Genomic DNA, 17,511 nt, shown 5'->3' with positions numbered 1-17,511 from the left:
GCAGCGATTACAACTGTACGTCTATTCTGTACAGGCTTCCTTCTTTTCACTCTGTCAAATAGGTTAGTATTGTGGAGTAAATACAATGTTGTTGATCTATCCTCAGTTCTCTCCTATCACAGCCATTAAACTCCGTAACTGTTTTAGTCACCAATGGCCTCATGGTGAAATCCCTGAGCAGTTTCCTTCTTCTCCGACAACTGAATTGGGAAGAACCCTGTATTTTGTAGTGACTGGGTGTGTTGATACACAATCCAAAGTGTAATTAATAACTTCCCCATGCTCAAAGGGATATTCAGTGTCTGCTTGAAATTTTATTTTTTCCCATCTACCAATAGGTGCTCGCTCTCCTTTGCGAGGCATTGGAAAACAGAGATGACGTAGTCATGAAAAAATCATGTTAAACACTACTCTGCACACAGAGTGAGTCCATGCAACGTATTATGCAACTTGTTAAGCACATTTTTACTGCTGAACTTATTTAGGACGCATAACAAACGGGTTTGGATACTTATTGACTCAAGACATTACAGCTTTTCATTTTTTATTGTAAAAATGTCTAAAAACATAATTCCATTTTGATATTATGGGGTATTATGTCATATGGCCGGCGACAAAAAAACTAAATTCAATCAATTTGAAATTCAGGCTGTAATACAACAACATGTGGAAAAAAGGTCAAGGTTGTGTTAACTAGAACGATTCTCTCAGCTTTCACGGCTGAAAGCTCGGTCACGCGGTTTCTTTCAGCCAGCACTGAGCTAGCCACCGCACACCTTCACCACGAGGTAGATGCTAGCTAGCTAATGCCCCACTAGCCTCGCGGCTATAGCATTATTCGTTGCTCAATATTGCTAGCTGTTAGCTGCAAGGCTCCAAACTAGCTAGCTTGGTACGCCATTAACACTAGATACTAGCCAAGTTAACCTAAGCCTTGCAGCGTGGGCTAACCCAGTTCCAATAGCTAGCAATGACGCCAACTACCAATGAAGACTGAAAAGTAGAAAAGGAATTTCTACTTGAAAACAAAAACCTTCCCGTTAGTACTCAACCTCTCAACAGGGTCTGAAGACCTACGCTCAGCAGCGATATCCTTCACGGTTTACTTGTGAGCAGATAAGCAGCCAAACAGGTATTCAGTCGATATGAGGAAGAGAAGCGAGAATAACCAGAGGGAGGGAGAGTGGCTCATTTTATAGAAGTGAGGGTCTCACCTCATTCGCCACTCTACCTGTCTGTCTCCAACAGACGCTCTTGAAAGGTACTTCCAAGAGAGTAGGCCGTCCTAACGAACCCTCACCTCTGAGATCTCGAAATTAATAACTGAAAGAGAACCTATGCTATGCTACTTTTGACTTATACTGTTTGTCATATAATTCTAACGTGAGGCGTCTAATACATTTAGATTAGCAATTGGCAGCTGGGAATTGACAGAATGCCCTTAGGACAAAGTTCCCTTCATGGTTTGATTCTGAATGTGTAGTAGGCGTACTAGTCAACCTCCTGTGCAAAAACCATTCTGAACTGTATCTAAACAACCATTAGCTCAGCTGGTTGGAGCATGGCACTGTTGGTGTGGGGATCGCGGTTTTGTGTATTATGCACCTTAGGTTTTTACAAAAAATATGTTATTTTAATGATGTCTGAAATGGGTTTGATAAGCAAATTTCTAATTCCCCTGAAACCGCATCAAAGCACTCAATCAAGAATAATGACGTCCTTGAACAAAGTTTCATAATGTAATCACACTGCAGAATAATGTAACTATATAGCAGCACAAACTGTTTTTCACTGGAACAAAATATGTTATGAAAATTACATTTAAAAAAACTAAGAGTAGTTATGCTAGAGATAGCTAGTTAGCTGATGTGCAATCTTGTTATTTAACAAGTTCTGTTCAGTTGCTCTTTCCTTTAAAACAAAAACTAAGGACATCAGATGTTCATGGCAAAGCAACGTTTCATCACAGCACTACACGACTGAATGGAGGAGATTTATGTTGTTTGGGGTCTGAGGTGAGATGTTTTCTATATTCACATGAGACCCTCCATCCTGAGTGAATGATTGTAACTTGGCTGCTCTGATATACAGCTGGATCCCTGTGTGTCTGTGCAGTCTAGGAGTCAGAAACACAACTCTCAGTTCCAACATCCCCATTTATCAAGACATGACCCGCAGCGATTAAAGCGTGTAGCAGATCAGAGAAAGGGTCAGGCTTCCCATCTCCGCCTGTTTGGGAAATCACTGCCATTTGATCCAGGCCAGCCCCAGAGGAATGTTGTTGCCACAGATATCTTACAGACACTGAGGCTGCCAAACGGGCTTCTGGCACGAGAGCATTTTGGACCCAGGTAGGTCTGGGAAGAGGTCAGACAGTGGCTCACACAAGGCTTGCTATATGATAATAGTGGGCAGCGTCTGCAGTGAGGAATAACGATCAGAGAATACAGAAGAAGAAAAAAATTCCAGCAGAGTTTGCAACATACTCACATTTTGTACATGCTTGCATCTCCAGATAAAAAGGATGAGAATATTTTTTTAGATAGGTACTTTCTTTCATTTTCAAAGAGTTCCAGATGATTCGTAAAACATCTCTAAATACCCATTTTAAATCCCTTGAAAATCAGAACGCTACTCAGAAACAACATCGAAGAGCTGCTAAATGGGATTTTAGCAAAATAAATGAAAGAGATGTATTGATTTACTTCCTGAATCATGTGCTGTGATCACCTGAATTATCATAGACCCCAGTTATCCACTTGGGCTTTGTTTATTCAGATGGAGGGAGCCAAATCACCAAAAGGCATGGATTATAATGAAAAATCATCAGTTGAGTCCTTTGATGCCTAAATAAGACATGTGCAGCCCATACCCCTCTTTTACCCTCACACGCACACGCACACACACACACACACACACACACACACACGGTTTATTGCTAACAGAAAGTCCCTGAATAGATAGCTAACTCTAGTCAAACTTCAATAGGAGTTCGAGAGCTTTTCAGGACTACTGTGATTTATTACCAATGTCTTAATTTGGTAAACCATGTGCTTTGAATTATAAGGCACACTAGAAAAATCACAAGGTTTTCCAGATAATGGTCCAAAGGGCATTTCCTGCATCTGTTTTTAACTAATGCAGGCAGAGGATGTTATTACTTACAACCAATTTTCAATTTTTCACACTGAAATCAATCATTTCCACTGACGGCAGATTTGGGGCTTGACTTCTGAACAAATCTTCATGTGCTGGGAAAATCCCACAGTTTTCTGGAAGTCAATCATTTGTCAGACCTCTGTATAATGTATCATTACAGCCCTCCAGATCGAGCAGTGAGTACATGTTGGTATGTTGCACAGGGGAAGTCGGACAGTCATTGAGAAAACATCCTACGAGTGAACCAAGCAACTAAAATGTACTGTGATGGATAATATACATTCGTATAATCACTTCTAAAGATCAACAACTAAAGGACAACAACTTCAAAAAAATGGGATATCTTAAAGGTATCTCAATATCAAATCATTTCTGGGTAACAATTATGTACCTTACTGTGACTGTTTTCAAATCAAAATCGTAAAATATAAACAAAAATAGCTTCTTAGCAAAGAGCAATTTCTCAAGCAAGAATTTTGCTAGGACTATCTGGGACAAGGTCTGAGTTGGGAGAAGAAAACTGAAAACTAGCTGTTAATGGAAGAGGTTTGGTCTATTGTTGAATTTACCGCCTGATGATGTCACCAGGCAGGCCAAAACTCCATCCCACCAAAATAGGCTGACATTTCAGGCGGTCTTTTCAAACAGCTTTTACACTAAAAGGGCATTAGTATTATTATACAGTATTAATCCAACCTCATAGTGTGGAAATATACATAAAACACAGAAAAATCACATTTTTGACTGCACTGGGCCTTTAAAAGTTCTAGCATGACAAAATGTTCCAAATAACCCAAGCCACTTGTACGATACTAAAAGAAAAGTTACAATATAATCTTATACCTTCATATACTACAGGTACGTTTGAAAAGATTATTCTGTAGAAATTGTGATGATGAGTAGTTTGGAAGTACATCCTGTTAACTACTCTCACTGACATTAAGAGGATTATGGTAGGTAGTGGCAGACAGAAGTCCTCCTTCCTTCCGTTAAATTGAGTCTTCCTATCCACTCCAAATTTCAGCTACCTCTGCGACCCACCTGTAATTTCAGACTCTATGATGGGTGGAGACAGACAGATAAATCAAAAGGTTGAGAGACAGTGAGAGAGGGAGAGTATTTGTCTGAGGAACACGGAGAGGGTGGATCATTTGTCTTGCAGATGTATGTTGATATGGTGGTGTTGGTGAGGGTAGGGGCTGGACTGGGGGAGTATGGCATCGTGGTTGCACAGTTAGTGGGAGGACATGTGGTAAGTGGTGTCAGAGTTGCTGGTAATGAGCAAGTTGGACGGTAGGAAAGTGGGATGGATCAGTAAACGCGGGTTTTAGAACATTACAACTGGGTAAGTCCATGTTCTAATGCCGTGTTCCCATTGACCACTCAGCTGCAGCACAGCTCAGGGTGCCAACCAAATCAAGGCACAATGACTAGACTATAGATGTAGGATCTTCATTATTTTGTTGCTGAGAATTTTCCTGCACTGCAGGAAATGCAAACTTGTAGTATATTCAAGGTTTAAAAAGGCTTCTAAAGTTTGTAATTTCCACTTTAAAATGCCAGACTTGGTTTGCCCCAACAAAAAATGTATCAACTAATACAAAAAAATGTCCATTAATAATTAACATTTTCTGTTGTTGCAGGATTATTTTCCTGCTGTTGCAAACTGGCTCAAATTAAGATGTTACATCTGTAGAGTCGAGGTACAGAACAATAACCTTGAAGGTACTGAGCCTTCCTCTTTTCCTTTCCTTTTCCTTCCCTACTCATCAAAAGACCATGTTAAGTGTCTTTCTAGAAGCAGTGGTAATTGGTCTCTGTGTTGTGACTCCTCTTTATCACTGTCTCACTTCTGACATGTATGTTTACCAGGACTATAATCTTCAAAAAGCCTGTTAACATAAGTAGCTCAGCTTTCATAACCCATAAAGTCAGCCTCTGACTGATCCTCGGCACCAGCCTGTTTACCACACTGAGGAGCGTAAACAGCACTCTGATCATATCACCGCATTGCTCGCAGAGCCTTTCAACTGCTTGACTCATTTTGAATTATTATTCATATTGTATTAATATTCAGGCTGGTGAGACAGGGAGAAAAGTTACATACTGTAAGTGTTCTGTTTACATGAATGTTTGGTGGATGCACCTTGCTGAACTTTCTTGGTAACAAAATGCTGCAAATCAAAGGTTGACACGTTTGTGTGTCAAGCTTTGACACAAACCACATAATTTCATCATGGAAATGTGGGTAATTTTTGGTTGAGACGTTGATCGATGAGATTTCAACCTTTCTTCACCCACTCAGAAAGACATGCAGAAGTTTGTTGAATTCCCAATGTGTTAAATTTAAAAGCACAACAAAGTTCAAATGGGAATACAATGTCAGATATTTTGTATTTATACAACAACTTAATGTGTTATCAGTGTATTTCATCTAATAGCACAACCATATTACCAGGATTGTAGTTGAGATTACATTAAAAGTAATGTTTGAAGTTCTGTGAAGATCTCCACAGACCTGCGACCTTTGCATGCTATGCTGAACATGCACACTTGCTATGATTACATATTACATACTTTTCTAATTACAGTAACCTCATAATATGGCCATGGATGAGTTACTAATTTTAAGGTTGAATTAAAAACTGTTACATTAGTTTGTAAAATAGCCTCATTACAAAAGTAATTTCGATGTGTGTTAGGTTGACAACAGAGGGGGGGGGGGGGGGGGGGGGGGGGGGGGGGGTTAACTCAGTTAGTGGTCTCTACTTAATGCTGAGAGTTAGAATAGTAGAATACACAAGGTGCAATTTCAAAATTTGCTTGTGCATCAGAGGTTTTTCTTGTTATGTCACCTTTCCATACAGTTTCTATGTGAGCAAAGTTATAATGTATAAAACAAATTATACAGGAAACAGGAAGATGGGGTAAAATTGTATACTTTTTCGGGCGGCAGGTAGCCTAGTGGTTAGAGCAAGTAACTGACTGACGGACTAGTAACTGAAAGGTTGCAAGATCGAATCCCCGAGCTGACATGGTCAAAATCTGTCAATCTGTCCCTGAACAAGGCAGTTAACCCACTATTCCTAGGCTGTCATTGAAAATAAGAATTTGTTCTTAACTGACCTGCCTAGTTAAATAATGGTATAAATGCTGACAGATAATTTGTTCGTGGTGGGTGGGATCTTTTGTGTCGTTAAAATGAATAATGAGAGAAATGGTAGTGGAAACCCCTTTGTGCAAATATTGACATCATAAGGAAGTAAACTTACGATGATGCCTCTCTCCGGATATACTGTACCCGTACAGTATGCCAGCTGGGTTCTCAGTACATCGCACAGACAGGAATAAAGAACTTTCCAGGAAAAGAAATGCGGAGGTGTATGTTTGATGATTAACTACTCATGGTGTGATTGTGGTAACATATAGGAACTCAAGCTAGAATATCTCACAATCAAATGCCGACCGCATTACCTCCCAAGAGAATTCTCTTCGGTCATCGTCACAGCCATGTAAATTCCCCCTCAAGCTGATACCACGACAACTCCAAAGGAACTACACTGGACTTTGTGCAAACTGGAAACCAACAACAAGCTGCCTGTGCCTGAGACAACAAGCTGCCTGTGCCACATGCGCTTGTGCCTGTGCCACGCACGCTTCAAAAACTCTTGACTATTGCTACTCTCCCTTCCGGGATGGCTACAAGGCCCTCCCTTGCCCTCCCTTCAGCAAATCAGATCACGCCTCTATCCCGCTCCTCCATTTCTATTGGCAGAAACTCATACAGGAAGTACCCATGATAAGGACTGTTCAATGCTGGTCTGACCAATCAGAATCCATGCTTCAAGATTGTTTTGATCACGTGGACTGGGATATGTTCCGGGTTACCTCTGAGAATAACATTGACGTATACACTGACACAGTGACTGAGTTCATCATGAAGTGTATAGGGGATGTTGTTCCCACTGTGACGATTAAAACCTATCCAAACGAAAAAATTGTGGATAGATGGCAGCATTCGCGCAAAACTGAAAGCACAAACCACCGCATTTAACCACGGCAAGATGACTGGGAATACGGAGTAGAAACAGTCCAGTTATACCCTTCATAGGCAATCAAACAGGCAAAATGTTAGCACAGAGACAAAGTGGAGCGGCAATTCAAAGGCTCAGACACAAGACGTATGTGGCAGGGACTCCAGACAATCACGGATTATAAAGGGAAAAGAAGCCACGATGCGGACATCAACGTCTTGCTCCTGGACAAGCTAAACACCTTCTTCACCCACTTAGAGGAAAACACAGTGCCGCCGATGCGGGCCACCACCACTCCCCTAGACTGTGAGCTCTTGTTCTCCGTGGCTGACGTGAGTAAGACATTTAAGCTTTTTAACCCTCGCAAAGCTGCAGGCACAGATGGCATCACTAGCTGCATCCTCAGAGCATGCGTAGACCAGCTGGCTGGAGTATTCAATCTCTCCCTATCCCAGTCTGTTGACGCCACTTGCTTCAAGATGTCCACCATTGTTCCTGTACCCAAGAAAGCAAAAGTAACTGAACTAAATGACTGTCGCCCCGTAGCACTCATGTCTGTCATCATGAAGTGCTTTGAGAAACTACTTAAGGATCATATCACCTCCCCCTTACCCGACACCCTAGACCCACTGCAATTTGCATTCTGCCTCAATAGATCCACGGATGACACAATCGCCATCGCACTGCCCACTGCCCTATCCCATCTGGACAAGAGGAATAGATATGTAAAAATGCTGTTCTTTAACTACATCTCAGTCTTCAACACGATAGTACCGTCTAAGCTCATCATTAAGTTTGGGGCCCAGGGTCTGAACCCCAACCTGTGCAACTTGGTCCTGGACTTCCTGACAGGCCGCCCCTAGGTGGTGAAGGTAGATAACACCTCTACTGCGCTGATCCTCAACATAGGCGGCCCCACAAGGGTGCGTGCTCAGCCCCCTCCAGTACTCCCTGTTCACCCGTGACTGGTTGGCCACACACGTCTTCAACTCAATCATCAAGCTTGCACAACAGTGGTAGGTCTGATTACCAACGATGACAAGACAGCCTACAGGGAGGAGGTGAGAGGGCCCTGGCGGAGTGGTGCCAGAAAAAGGTTGAAAATGTGATGGAAGCACAATAAACTTTAGATTCTTATTCAGTACATGAAAATGTAAGCTTAAAAGTACATTTTGTGTGCGCTACATCATCACGCACTGATTTTTATCTGCAACAAGTCCGTTCTGCAGATTTAGGAAAATTTGCATTAAAATCTGTCGCCAATTGGATGGAAACCTAGCTACTGGCAGTCACTCAACTAGCCCATGTCAGCTAACAATTTTTAGATTGGAAAGTTAATCTAGCCAGCTATCTAAACTTGTAGTAATCATGGTCAAATTACCAGTCACAATGATTTTGTCAGTCACTCTTAGATATTATATTAAAAACTTCAAACATTTTTTTCCAGCCTATGGAAAAATCTGTAAAATTGCAGGAAATACACTGTAAAACGGCACAATATTTTCTCCGTGCCATGGCAAAATTAGTAGAATTGCATGAAATTATTATTATTCTCTACACCGCATGGTAAAATGTGTAGAATTGCAGGAATGTCTCCACTGTCAAGAGGGGAGGCTGCTAAAATGTTTTGCTGGCAAGGGGTTTCCCCAACAAAATTTCACCCAAAAGACTAGGATGGGTTCTGACAGCATGTGTGGGTATGGATGTGGGTACACAGACCCGTAAGTCACTGCGGCCCCTCATGATGAGTTCAGATTTTTAGTGGCTCCCACCCCATCAAAGTTGCCTATCCCTGCTATAGATAATCAACTCTCCAGTAGGATGTGCTGTCCAGTCTACTGTTTTTTTCTTCTGATAGTGGATATAACGGTGAAGATCTGACGCTGTTTCAAAGGTACAAATTCAACATATTTTACACTAGTTTTGTCTATGTAGAATTTTATTTTTACCATAATGACATAATTCTGTTGTTGAAAACAACAGTTTACGTTGATGACTTTCTGCAATCTAATGTATTTTTCACATTGACTCCATATTACAATACGTTGACATATTACATTGAAACAACGTTGATTCAACCAGTTTGTGCCCAGTGGGATGTAAAGAAGGGCTGCGTCTGTGGAGTGCTTTAATTCTCTCTTTCCTTCTTGCTTCCACAAAAGACAGCACTGCAGGTATCTGGCTAAAGCTGGAGGATAGTCCCTTAGCCCTGTGTTAAACATACACTGAAACAGACATCTTTGAAACTAAGGGTAATCTCCTCCTGTCTTGCTTTCACAAATGGGGCTGTCCTGGACCACACAGCACAGCTGAGCTCAGTCAAATTACTTAGAAGGGACTTAGCGTCCATCAAACGCAGAGAGGTTCCGGGTCGTGCCACAGCTCTTTTGGCCAAATGCAAAGCGGATTTGAATTTCCTGGGCTAATTTTCAACTTTCTCTGTTGGTGTCCTGAAACACGCCAGGTTCACCACAGCCCCAGAATATAAGCATTCACCAGGGGCGTCGGCAGGATGAGACACAGGAAGAAGCCTGGTCTCCAAACATCTGGCAGGGCCAGGCTTCCATGACTCGCTCAACCTCAGGATAAAAAAGGCCTCAGATCTGCAGGGATCAAAGTGTACCCTGGGTGCCTGAGCTACCGTGGCCTCCCTCAACGTATTCAAATATGGTTTCCTGAAAGCAACTTGAGCCATAAGCAGACCTCAGAATATAAACGTGTAGGAAAGAGATGATGAATACCTGAAAGTCTATGTGACCTCTACACACAACACAAGTGAAGCATTATGAAAGCCCATGGCTTATGGAAAATGAAAATGTTTTTATCACAGCATTTAGCATTTTGCCCCGAAACCAGCTACCCTGCTCTCAGGAGAAGGGAATTTCAAACCTCATTATTAATGGACCTAGCTAGTTATAATGAATATTTTCCCAATTTATAATGGCATAACTGCTTAATTATTTTTGCTAGTATAAACCAGGGAACTACAGTGGGGGAAACACATTAAATGCATATTTCAATGAATGAAATTAAACTCAAACTGCTATTCCTTCCAGCATTTCCTTTCATATTCACACATCATAAATTCTTAAAAGCAGTCCCTTGTCAGCGGCAGTGATGCTTCAGAGCGGGGGTCACCTGTATCCAGCATTACCGAATTAGCTGCTATCTAACCCAGACCTGCTGTGGCATGCTGACACTAATCCCGCGCCCGCTGGAGAGCCCTGTCTGTGTTATATTATCATGTCTAATCCTCGTAATCTCCCGGTCGTGTAGCTAAACGGTATTCCACCTCCGTCTCTTACCTCAGTCTCATAATAACATTAATGAAGGGCCGGGCCCCCATTACCCAGGCAGGCTAGTGGTGGGCTGGGTGACGGCCGTAATCAGCAGCCCCCTGCTCAACCACCCACTCAGCCTCCCAGGCAGCATGAATTAATGGAATTCAGCGCCTTGGGCAAAAAGCAAACCAAACATATGTTCAACAAATCAGGGTTTGTGTATTTTCTTGTCACCGTTACTATGGGTGTCTATTAGAGCCATTGATGAGATCTTTAGCAAAGGGCTTGACGTGTGGGGGAATGAGGCTTTGAAGTGCTATAGCTCCATCCACTTCTAAAACCCCTGCAATGAGACGTCGTTTATGACCAGTTGACCCAGGTTAAAATAACATATAAATATCACTCATAATACTTTGTTGTCAACAAAAAAAGGCAGGAAGGATTGGTAGGGATGAAAGGGTTCCTGAATTAAAAATGGCACTTTATCAATTAAAGCTGGATTTCTCCTGTCTCCTTACGTAATTACCTGCACCCTTCAGCTCTGTGCTCGGGCTTACCTTGTTTACACTGTGTGTCTCGCAGGCTGCCTGTCTCCCTGCAAGGCTTCACTACTGTGCCTTCTCTGACTTTGTCTCTGCTGTCATTTCTCAGTTGTTTATCATGGCGGTCGGGAGCAACCTTTAAAGAAGAAGCATAAACACAGCCAGAAGAGTACTGTCAATGGAAACACAAAATACACAGACAGACAGAAAGACACAAGTAAAAGCAGGCCGCCTATTTATTATTGTTTCTTAGTCATACTGGATTCAAATTCATTTATTTTTAATTCACTGTTTTGGCAGACACAACCCATGAATGTGTTTTGCAATGTTAATCACATGCTAATGCAATCGCATAGGCCCCGCTATTACCCCTACCTCCCTGCAAATAGCAGCACACTGACTTAATTGTGAGGTTGAAAATAACAACACAGACAGACCTCTCATATAAAGAAATTACCTTTGAATAAAAGAGCCATAGGAAAGTATTAATCTGCTTAACATTTCTAAGTACATCCTCCAAAGGATTTTGCTTTTTAAATCTTACATATGCTCAGCAGAGTTACTGCGTTTTCCTCATTTCATCCTTTCAACATCAAATGGTGAGCAGCAAAAATTGGATCAGACTTCAAAGACTGTGATGTGCTCCGAGTCACGGAGTGGCTCTTCTATTTCACATATTGAATTCGAGCAGGATATCAAAGTGCTACCAAAGAACCTCAGGTCTTTACCAAAAAGGGGTCTAACATCTGTAGAAAGAGAAGCGCAAAGACAAAATCACCTCCGGGAACAGCAAGCATTTATTCTCAGCCGCGAATTTCCAGCCTTTTGATTCTCCCATTCCTGTACCACCCTGTCTCTCTATTGAGATGGAGTTTGGAGCAAGAGAAGTCTTTTGTCTCAAGGACTCAAAAAACTAATGAATAATCGATGTTCAAGGGGCTTTGTAGAAGTACAGTATTATGCTAAAATATTCATTTCTCTGATCAAAACTTACCTTCTCTCTGTGATCATTGGAAGTGTGTCTGCCATCATACCTACAAAGGTGAAAAAGAGAGTTTAGACGACTGATCCTAAACCACCTATCACAATAGATTTCACCTGGTACAACATAGATAATGATATACAAACTATTATGCAAGATTTACCATCCTTCATCTTGTCTCTCTTTTCATATGACATATAGACACACGACTGAACACACAGTAGAGCAACAGAACAAAGCTGGGGAATATTATTCAGGATGGGCAGTGTGATGCAATAGAAACCTTTGGAGATGCACACTGTCTACGTTTGTGTCTAAGGCACAGAGTGATATAAAAGGGGAAAGTAACAGTGTGTAGGTAAGAGCCCACAGATCTTAAAAAGGGGAAAATGGGCCAGATCTCGTCAAAATAAATCTATATGGAGTGATTCCAACACTGATTAAACAGAATTGTTAAGTTGAGGTTTGAAGTTCTCTCACCAAGGAATATGATTGTAAACATGGAGAAAAAATTCCCAGAAGAAAAACTTCTCAGCCCGGGTATACAACAAGCATAACATTTTCAGATGTGAAAATCTAGTCTTTGAGTCTGGAGAGATGCATTGCCGCCCTTGACCGACAAATTCAATAAAAGCAGAAATGAATAAAGATTTCAGCTTCTCCAACAAAACGGGGGATCTGTGCATCAGTTGGCAATATACTTCCAAACCCAAGTACTGCCTATGTATTTACTTTCTTAAAAAAATATATATATAATATATAACATTTGAAGATGATGGAATAAACCAATACTATTCCAAATAATCAGGCAAGAGAGAATCAATAGTGGTCTTGAATGAAAGAACAAGTGTTGAAGGAGAGCGGTGCGACAGTCAGCTGGGTTGGACTTCACACATACTTCCTTAATGACTGGCCTGCCCATACGCTGAGTAAACACAAACTGCATTCAGCTCTTACATCTGGAGACCAGTTCAGAGCCCAGCCCCGTTTGCGGTCAGACAAGTGCACTATCTTGGTGGAAAGTTATTTATTACATTTATAAAAAGGAGAGGTGGTGCAATAGGAGGAGCTTCCTCTAGTGGTTGAAACAACAGTACATTAACGAGGGGAGGAAAGAGGTCTGCGTAGTAGAGCTCAAATTGAGTGACTGGTATGCAAACCCCTTTGCCCCATGACTGTGGTCTCTACCGGAGGTCTTTCTGTAACAACTTGAGAACGAGCTTGGCAGGGGTGCACACCAGGCTCAGATCTAATGGCCTTCAGATACACTTAACACTAAAAAACTACAGTAAACCACAAACATACAAAAACACAGAATATCATCCCTATGGAGATTAGAGGTCGAACATTTATGATTTTTAAATGCCGGTACCGATACCGATTATTGGAGGACCAAAAAGAGCCAATACTGATTAATTGGCCGATTTTTACACATTTATTTGTAATAATTACAATTACAACAATACTGAATGAACACTTATTTTAACTTAATACATCAATAAAATCAATTTAGCCTCAAATAAATAATGAAACATGTTCAATTTGGTTTAAATAATGCAAAAACAAAGTGTTGGAGAAGAAAGTAAAAGTGCAATATGTGCCATGTAAGAAAGCTAACGTTTAAGTTCCTTGCTCAGAACATGAGAACATATGAAAGCTGGTGGTTCTTTTTAACATGAGACTTCAATATTCCCAGGTAAGAAGTTTTAGGTTGTAGTTATTATAGGAATTATAGGACTATTTCTCTCTATACCATTTGTATTTCATTAACCTTTGACTATTGGATGTTCTTATAGGCACTTTAGTATTGCCAGTGTAACAGTATAGCTTCCGTCACTCTCCTTGCTCCTACCTGGGCTCGAACCAGGAACACAACGACAACAGCCACACTCGAAGCAGCGTTACCCATGCAGAGCAAGGGGAACAACTACTCCAAGTCTCAGAGCGAGTGACGTTTGAAACGCTATTAGCGCACACCCCGCTAACTAGCTAGCCATTTCGCATCGGTTACACCAGCCTAATCTCGGGAGTTGATAGGCTTGAAGTCATAAACAGCTGCTGGCAAACGCACGAGAGTGCTGTTTGAATGAATGCTTACAAGCCTGCTGGTGCCTACCATCGCTCAGTCAGACTGCTCTATCAAATCAAAAACTTGGTTATAACACGATAACACACAGAAATACGAGCCTTAGGTCATTAATATGGTCGAATCCGGAAACTATCAACTCGAAAACAAGACGTTTATTCTTTCAGTGAAATACGGAACCGTTGCGTATTTTATCTAACGGATGTCATCCATATGTCTAAATATTCCTGTTACATTGCACAAATGTAAATGTTATGTCATAATTACGTAAAATTCTGTCAAATTAGGCGGCCCAAACTGTTGCATATACACTGACTCTGCGTGCAATGAACGCAAGAGAAGTGGCACAATTTCACCTGGTTAATATTGCCTGCTAACCTGGATTTCTTTTAGCTAAATATGCAGGTATAAAAATATATTCTTCTGTGTATTGATTTTAAGAAAGGCATTGATGTTTGATTTCTTTTAGCTAAATATGCAGGTTTAAAAATATATACTTATTGTATTAATTTTAAGAAAGGCATTGATGTTTATGGTTATTGGAGCAACGATACGCACTGCATCGATTATATGCAACGCAGGACACGCTAGATAAACTAGTAATATCATCAACCATGTGTAGTTAACTAGTGATTATGATTGATTGATTGATTGATTGTTTTTTATAAGATATGTTTAATGCTAGCTAGCAACTTACCTTGGCTTACTGCATTTGCGTAACAGGCAGTCTCTTCGTGGAGTGGAATGAGAGGCAGGTGGTTAGAGCGTTGGACTAGTTAACTGTAAGGTTGCAAGATCGAATCCCCCGAGCTGACAAAGTAAAAATCTGTCGTTCTGCTCCTGAACGAGGCAGTTAACCCACCGTTTCTAGGCCGTCATTGAAAATAAGAATGTGTTCTTAACTGACTTTCCTAGTTAAATAAAGATTAAATAAAGATTCAACCAAAAAAATAAATAAATAAAACATAAAAATTGGCCAAATCGGTATCCAAAAATACAGATTTCTGATTGTTATGAAAACTTGAAGTCGGCCCCAATTAATCGGCCATTCCGATTAATCGGTCGACCTCTAATGGAGATAACTGAACCCTGCTGTCTGTGGCCAGACTTTGGAGCACCCTAATCATTAGGGCCTAATGGATACATCAACACAATCACACACTGAATATACCACTGGTAAATGGATGAAGAAACTGACCCAAAATACTCGTTCCTGTCAGTGTGGCCTCCTGCCCCTGGGTGAGATCTGTGCCTCTGGATTCCATGGTCTTTACGCACTCGGTGGCCCCTGTATGCTGTGGATACAGTAAAATGACTACCATCAATGCTTTATTATCTGGGATTTAAATTCATTTCAGAGTATTAAGCTATGCTTAACTGCACAACTTAAACTAGATGAGACAAAGAAAAAGGACACTAGATGTTATTTGGAATAGTTTAAAGAACACTCATTAGTGTGGCTTGGGCAATTACTGACTGGCAACTAACAAAGCCTTGTAACTTACAATTTAGTAAACAAAGATGTTATCCAAGTGTAAACAATTCTACCAGTTAGTGGTACAAAAGTTGCATCCACTTTCCATCAATCCAAAAAAGGAGGGATTCATTTTCAAAACAATATGTGGTGACAAAAGGGGACCCTAATGGATGGCACTAAACAGAGCGTGCCACTCTATTCAGTCAAAGGGCTTTGTGTTTTAGTTGTAAAATTACACACAGTGAAAAAGAATGTTGGAGTACATTGTTGAGCAGCTCTATTTTCCATGGTCTAATCTGATCGATGGTTAGCATGCCCCCCAGGCCCTGCTGAGATCTGAGGAGCCACCAGACTCATACATTTGAAAGGCATCTGTTTATTTAAAAAATGCAAATGCGGCCCACCTCAAAGGCTATAAGCTGCAGTGAACACACAATGTGAGCGTGTTGGAGTGTTCCGTCGGGGGGCTGAGGCCCCACTTATGTCAGGTTTGGCCTTCTCCTCAGCCCGTCCGCCCACACACACACAAACACGTCAATGTGGAGGTCTACAAAGAGATAAAGAGCGAGGGCCGACAGCGGGGCTTTTCTCACACCAAAAAACCTGTTTACCTATTCCACAGCGTTATTTACAAGGGTTTTAATGGAGGACATTTACACAAGGTGTGCAGGCGACTGATATGCTCCATGTGCCAGATGAGGGCAGCCCTTAGGAGAGCCACATAAAACAATGCCAAGTCTCCTCCCCCCCAGCCCTCCTCTCCCCGTCCTCTCCCCTGCCCCTCTTGGCACCGTCCCTTGTCCTCCAATGAGAGGCTCAAAGGAGTGGGGGAGGCCCGCAAAGGTTAATGTGCCCACTTTGATCTTCGTCAAGGCACACTGAGTACGAATTAATTTACATTTCAGATGAAAAGGTTGACAGTATAAAAAGGCATCTTGTTTCTGGTATGTGAGAGCAGTGTAATAGACTGGGAATTTGACAGAGGAAGTTGTGAGGAAACAGAAGGGATAAACCCCCCTCTCTCTTGCCTTTACTGGGAAAGAGATGAAAGGAAAAAAAGGATCTCAATATGCACTGTTCTTCTGAAACATGGGGACCAAATGCTGCCCAAACTTTCAAAAGCCTTTCCTTATACATTATTAATTAATTATTACGGTTTCATGGGCTGCTTATTGAGATCAAAAAGGTATTTCATCAAACCATAAGGTTTTCAGACCCTTATTCATTTCTCTTAAAAATATATTGAAAAAAACTCCAAAGCACATAATCTGGATATAGAAGTACATGACATTTTCAGAAGTGCCCTATTTAGTGTGTTGAGTACTTCTGAGAACAATACAACCACATCTGCCATGCTTTACCTGATTGTATGCAAACAGCCGCGTCTTCCCTCTCCTTTCTGGTTCGCTTGAAATTCTGCCGGGTAGTGTGGCCCCTCCAGGCTACAGAGAGAAATAAGCTACTGATCAACCTCAGTCAAACAATATAGACGGCACATACAACATGAGACCCCACTTCAAAACAGAGCACAACCAGGTGGCAATGAACTCTCAGAGGTCTTATTATCTACTCTGAAGCATTGCTCTTTTGGCCTATATGGGTCACACTGTGGTTATCAAACTAATCTCTTTTATGAAGTATAGTCCTCCAGATGAGGCCAGGTGGATGGCTACCTGACTGGATGACGACGGCCCCACGGTTCCTCTTCTCCTTCTCTCTGCGGTAGCGCCTCGCCCCCAGCCAGCCCTTGGTGTAGGCCTGCATCACCATCACCCGTGCTATCAGCTCTCTCAGCAGGAGGTTCAGCTGCTCCACATGGTAGTACTTCAGGAACACCTGACATACAGTACACCCAGGGAGCTTAACATCGAAGCACCTCAATCCATGGACAAAGTTGCGATGCCATCCGTATGTTTTGAAACAAGAATCACTATAATTTTCCCTGGCTAA

General features: G+C 41.5%; 1 protein-coding gene across 1 annotated transcript in view; it reads right to left on the bottom strand.

Annotated features, from left to right (window-relative positions):
- Positions 1–17,511, bottom strand: part of myo3b (myosin IIIB) — a 113,382-nt gene that overhangs the window by 23,199 nt on the left and 72,672 nt on the right. Inside the window, exons 29-33 of the mRNA XM_021597137.2 lie at positions 17,235–17,397; positions 16,923–17,003; positions 15,283–15,379; positions 12,011–12,050; positions 11,032–11,152 (exon numbers count right to left, since the gene is read on the bottom strand). Coding sequence (XP_021452812.2) covers positions 11,032–11,152; positions 12,011–12,050; positions 15,283–15,379; positions 16,923–17,003; positions 17,235–17,397 — 502 coding nt within the window. The remainder of the gene's footprint in view (positions 1–11,031; positions 11,153–12,010; positions 12,051–15,282; positions 15,380–16,922; positions 17,004–17,234; positions 17,398–17,511) is intronic.

The sequence above is a fragment of the Oncorhynchus mykiss genome, chromosome 3 (genome assembly GCF_013265735.2).
Source record: "Oncorhynchus mykiss isolate Arlee chromosome 3, USDA_OmykA_1.1, whole genome shotgun sequence".
Lineage (NCBI taxonomy): Eukaryota > Metazoa > Chordata > Actinopteri > Salmoniformes > Salmonidae > Oncorhynchus > Oncorhynchus mykiss.
This window is presented reverse-complemented; position numbering and strand designations above follow the sequence as displayed.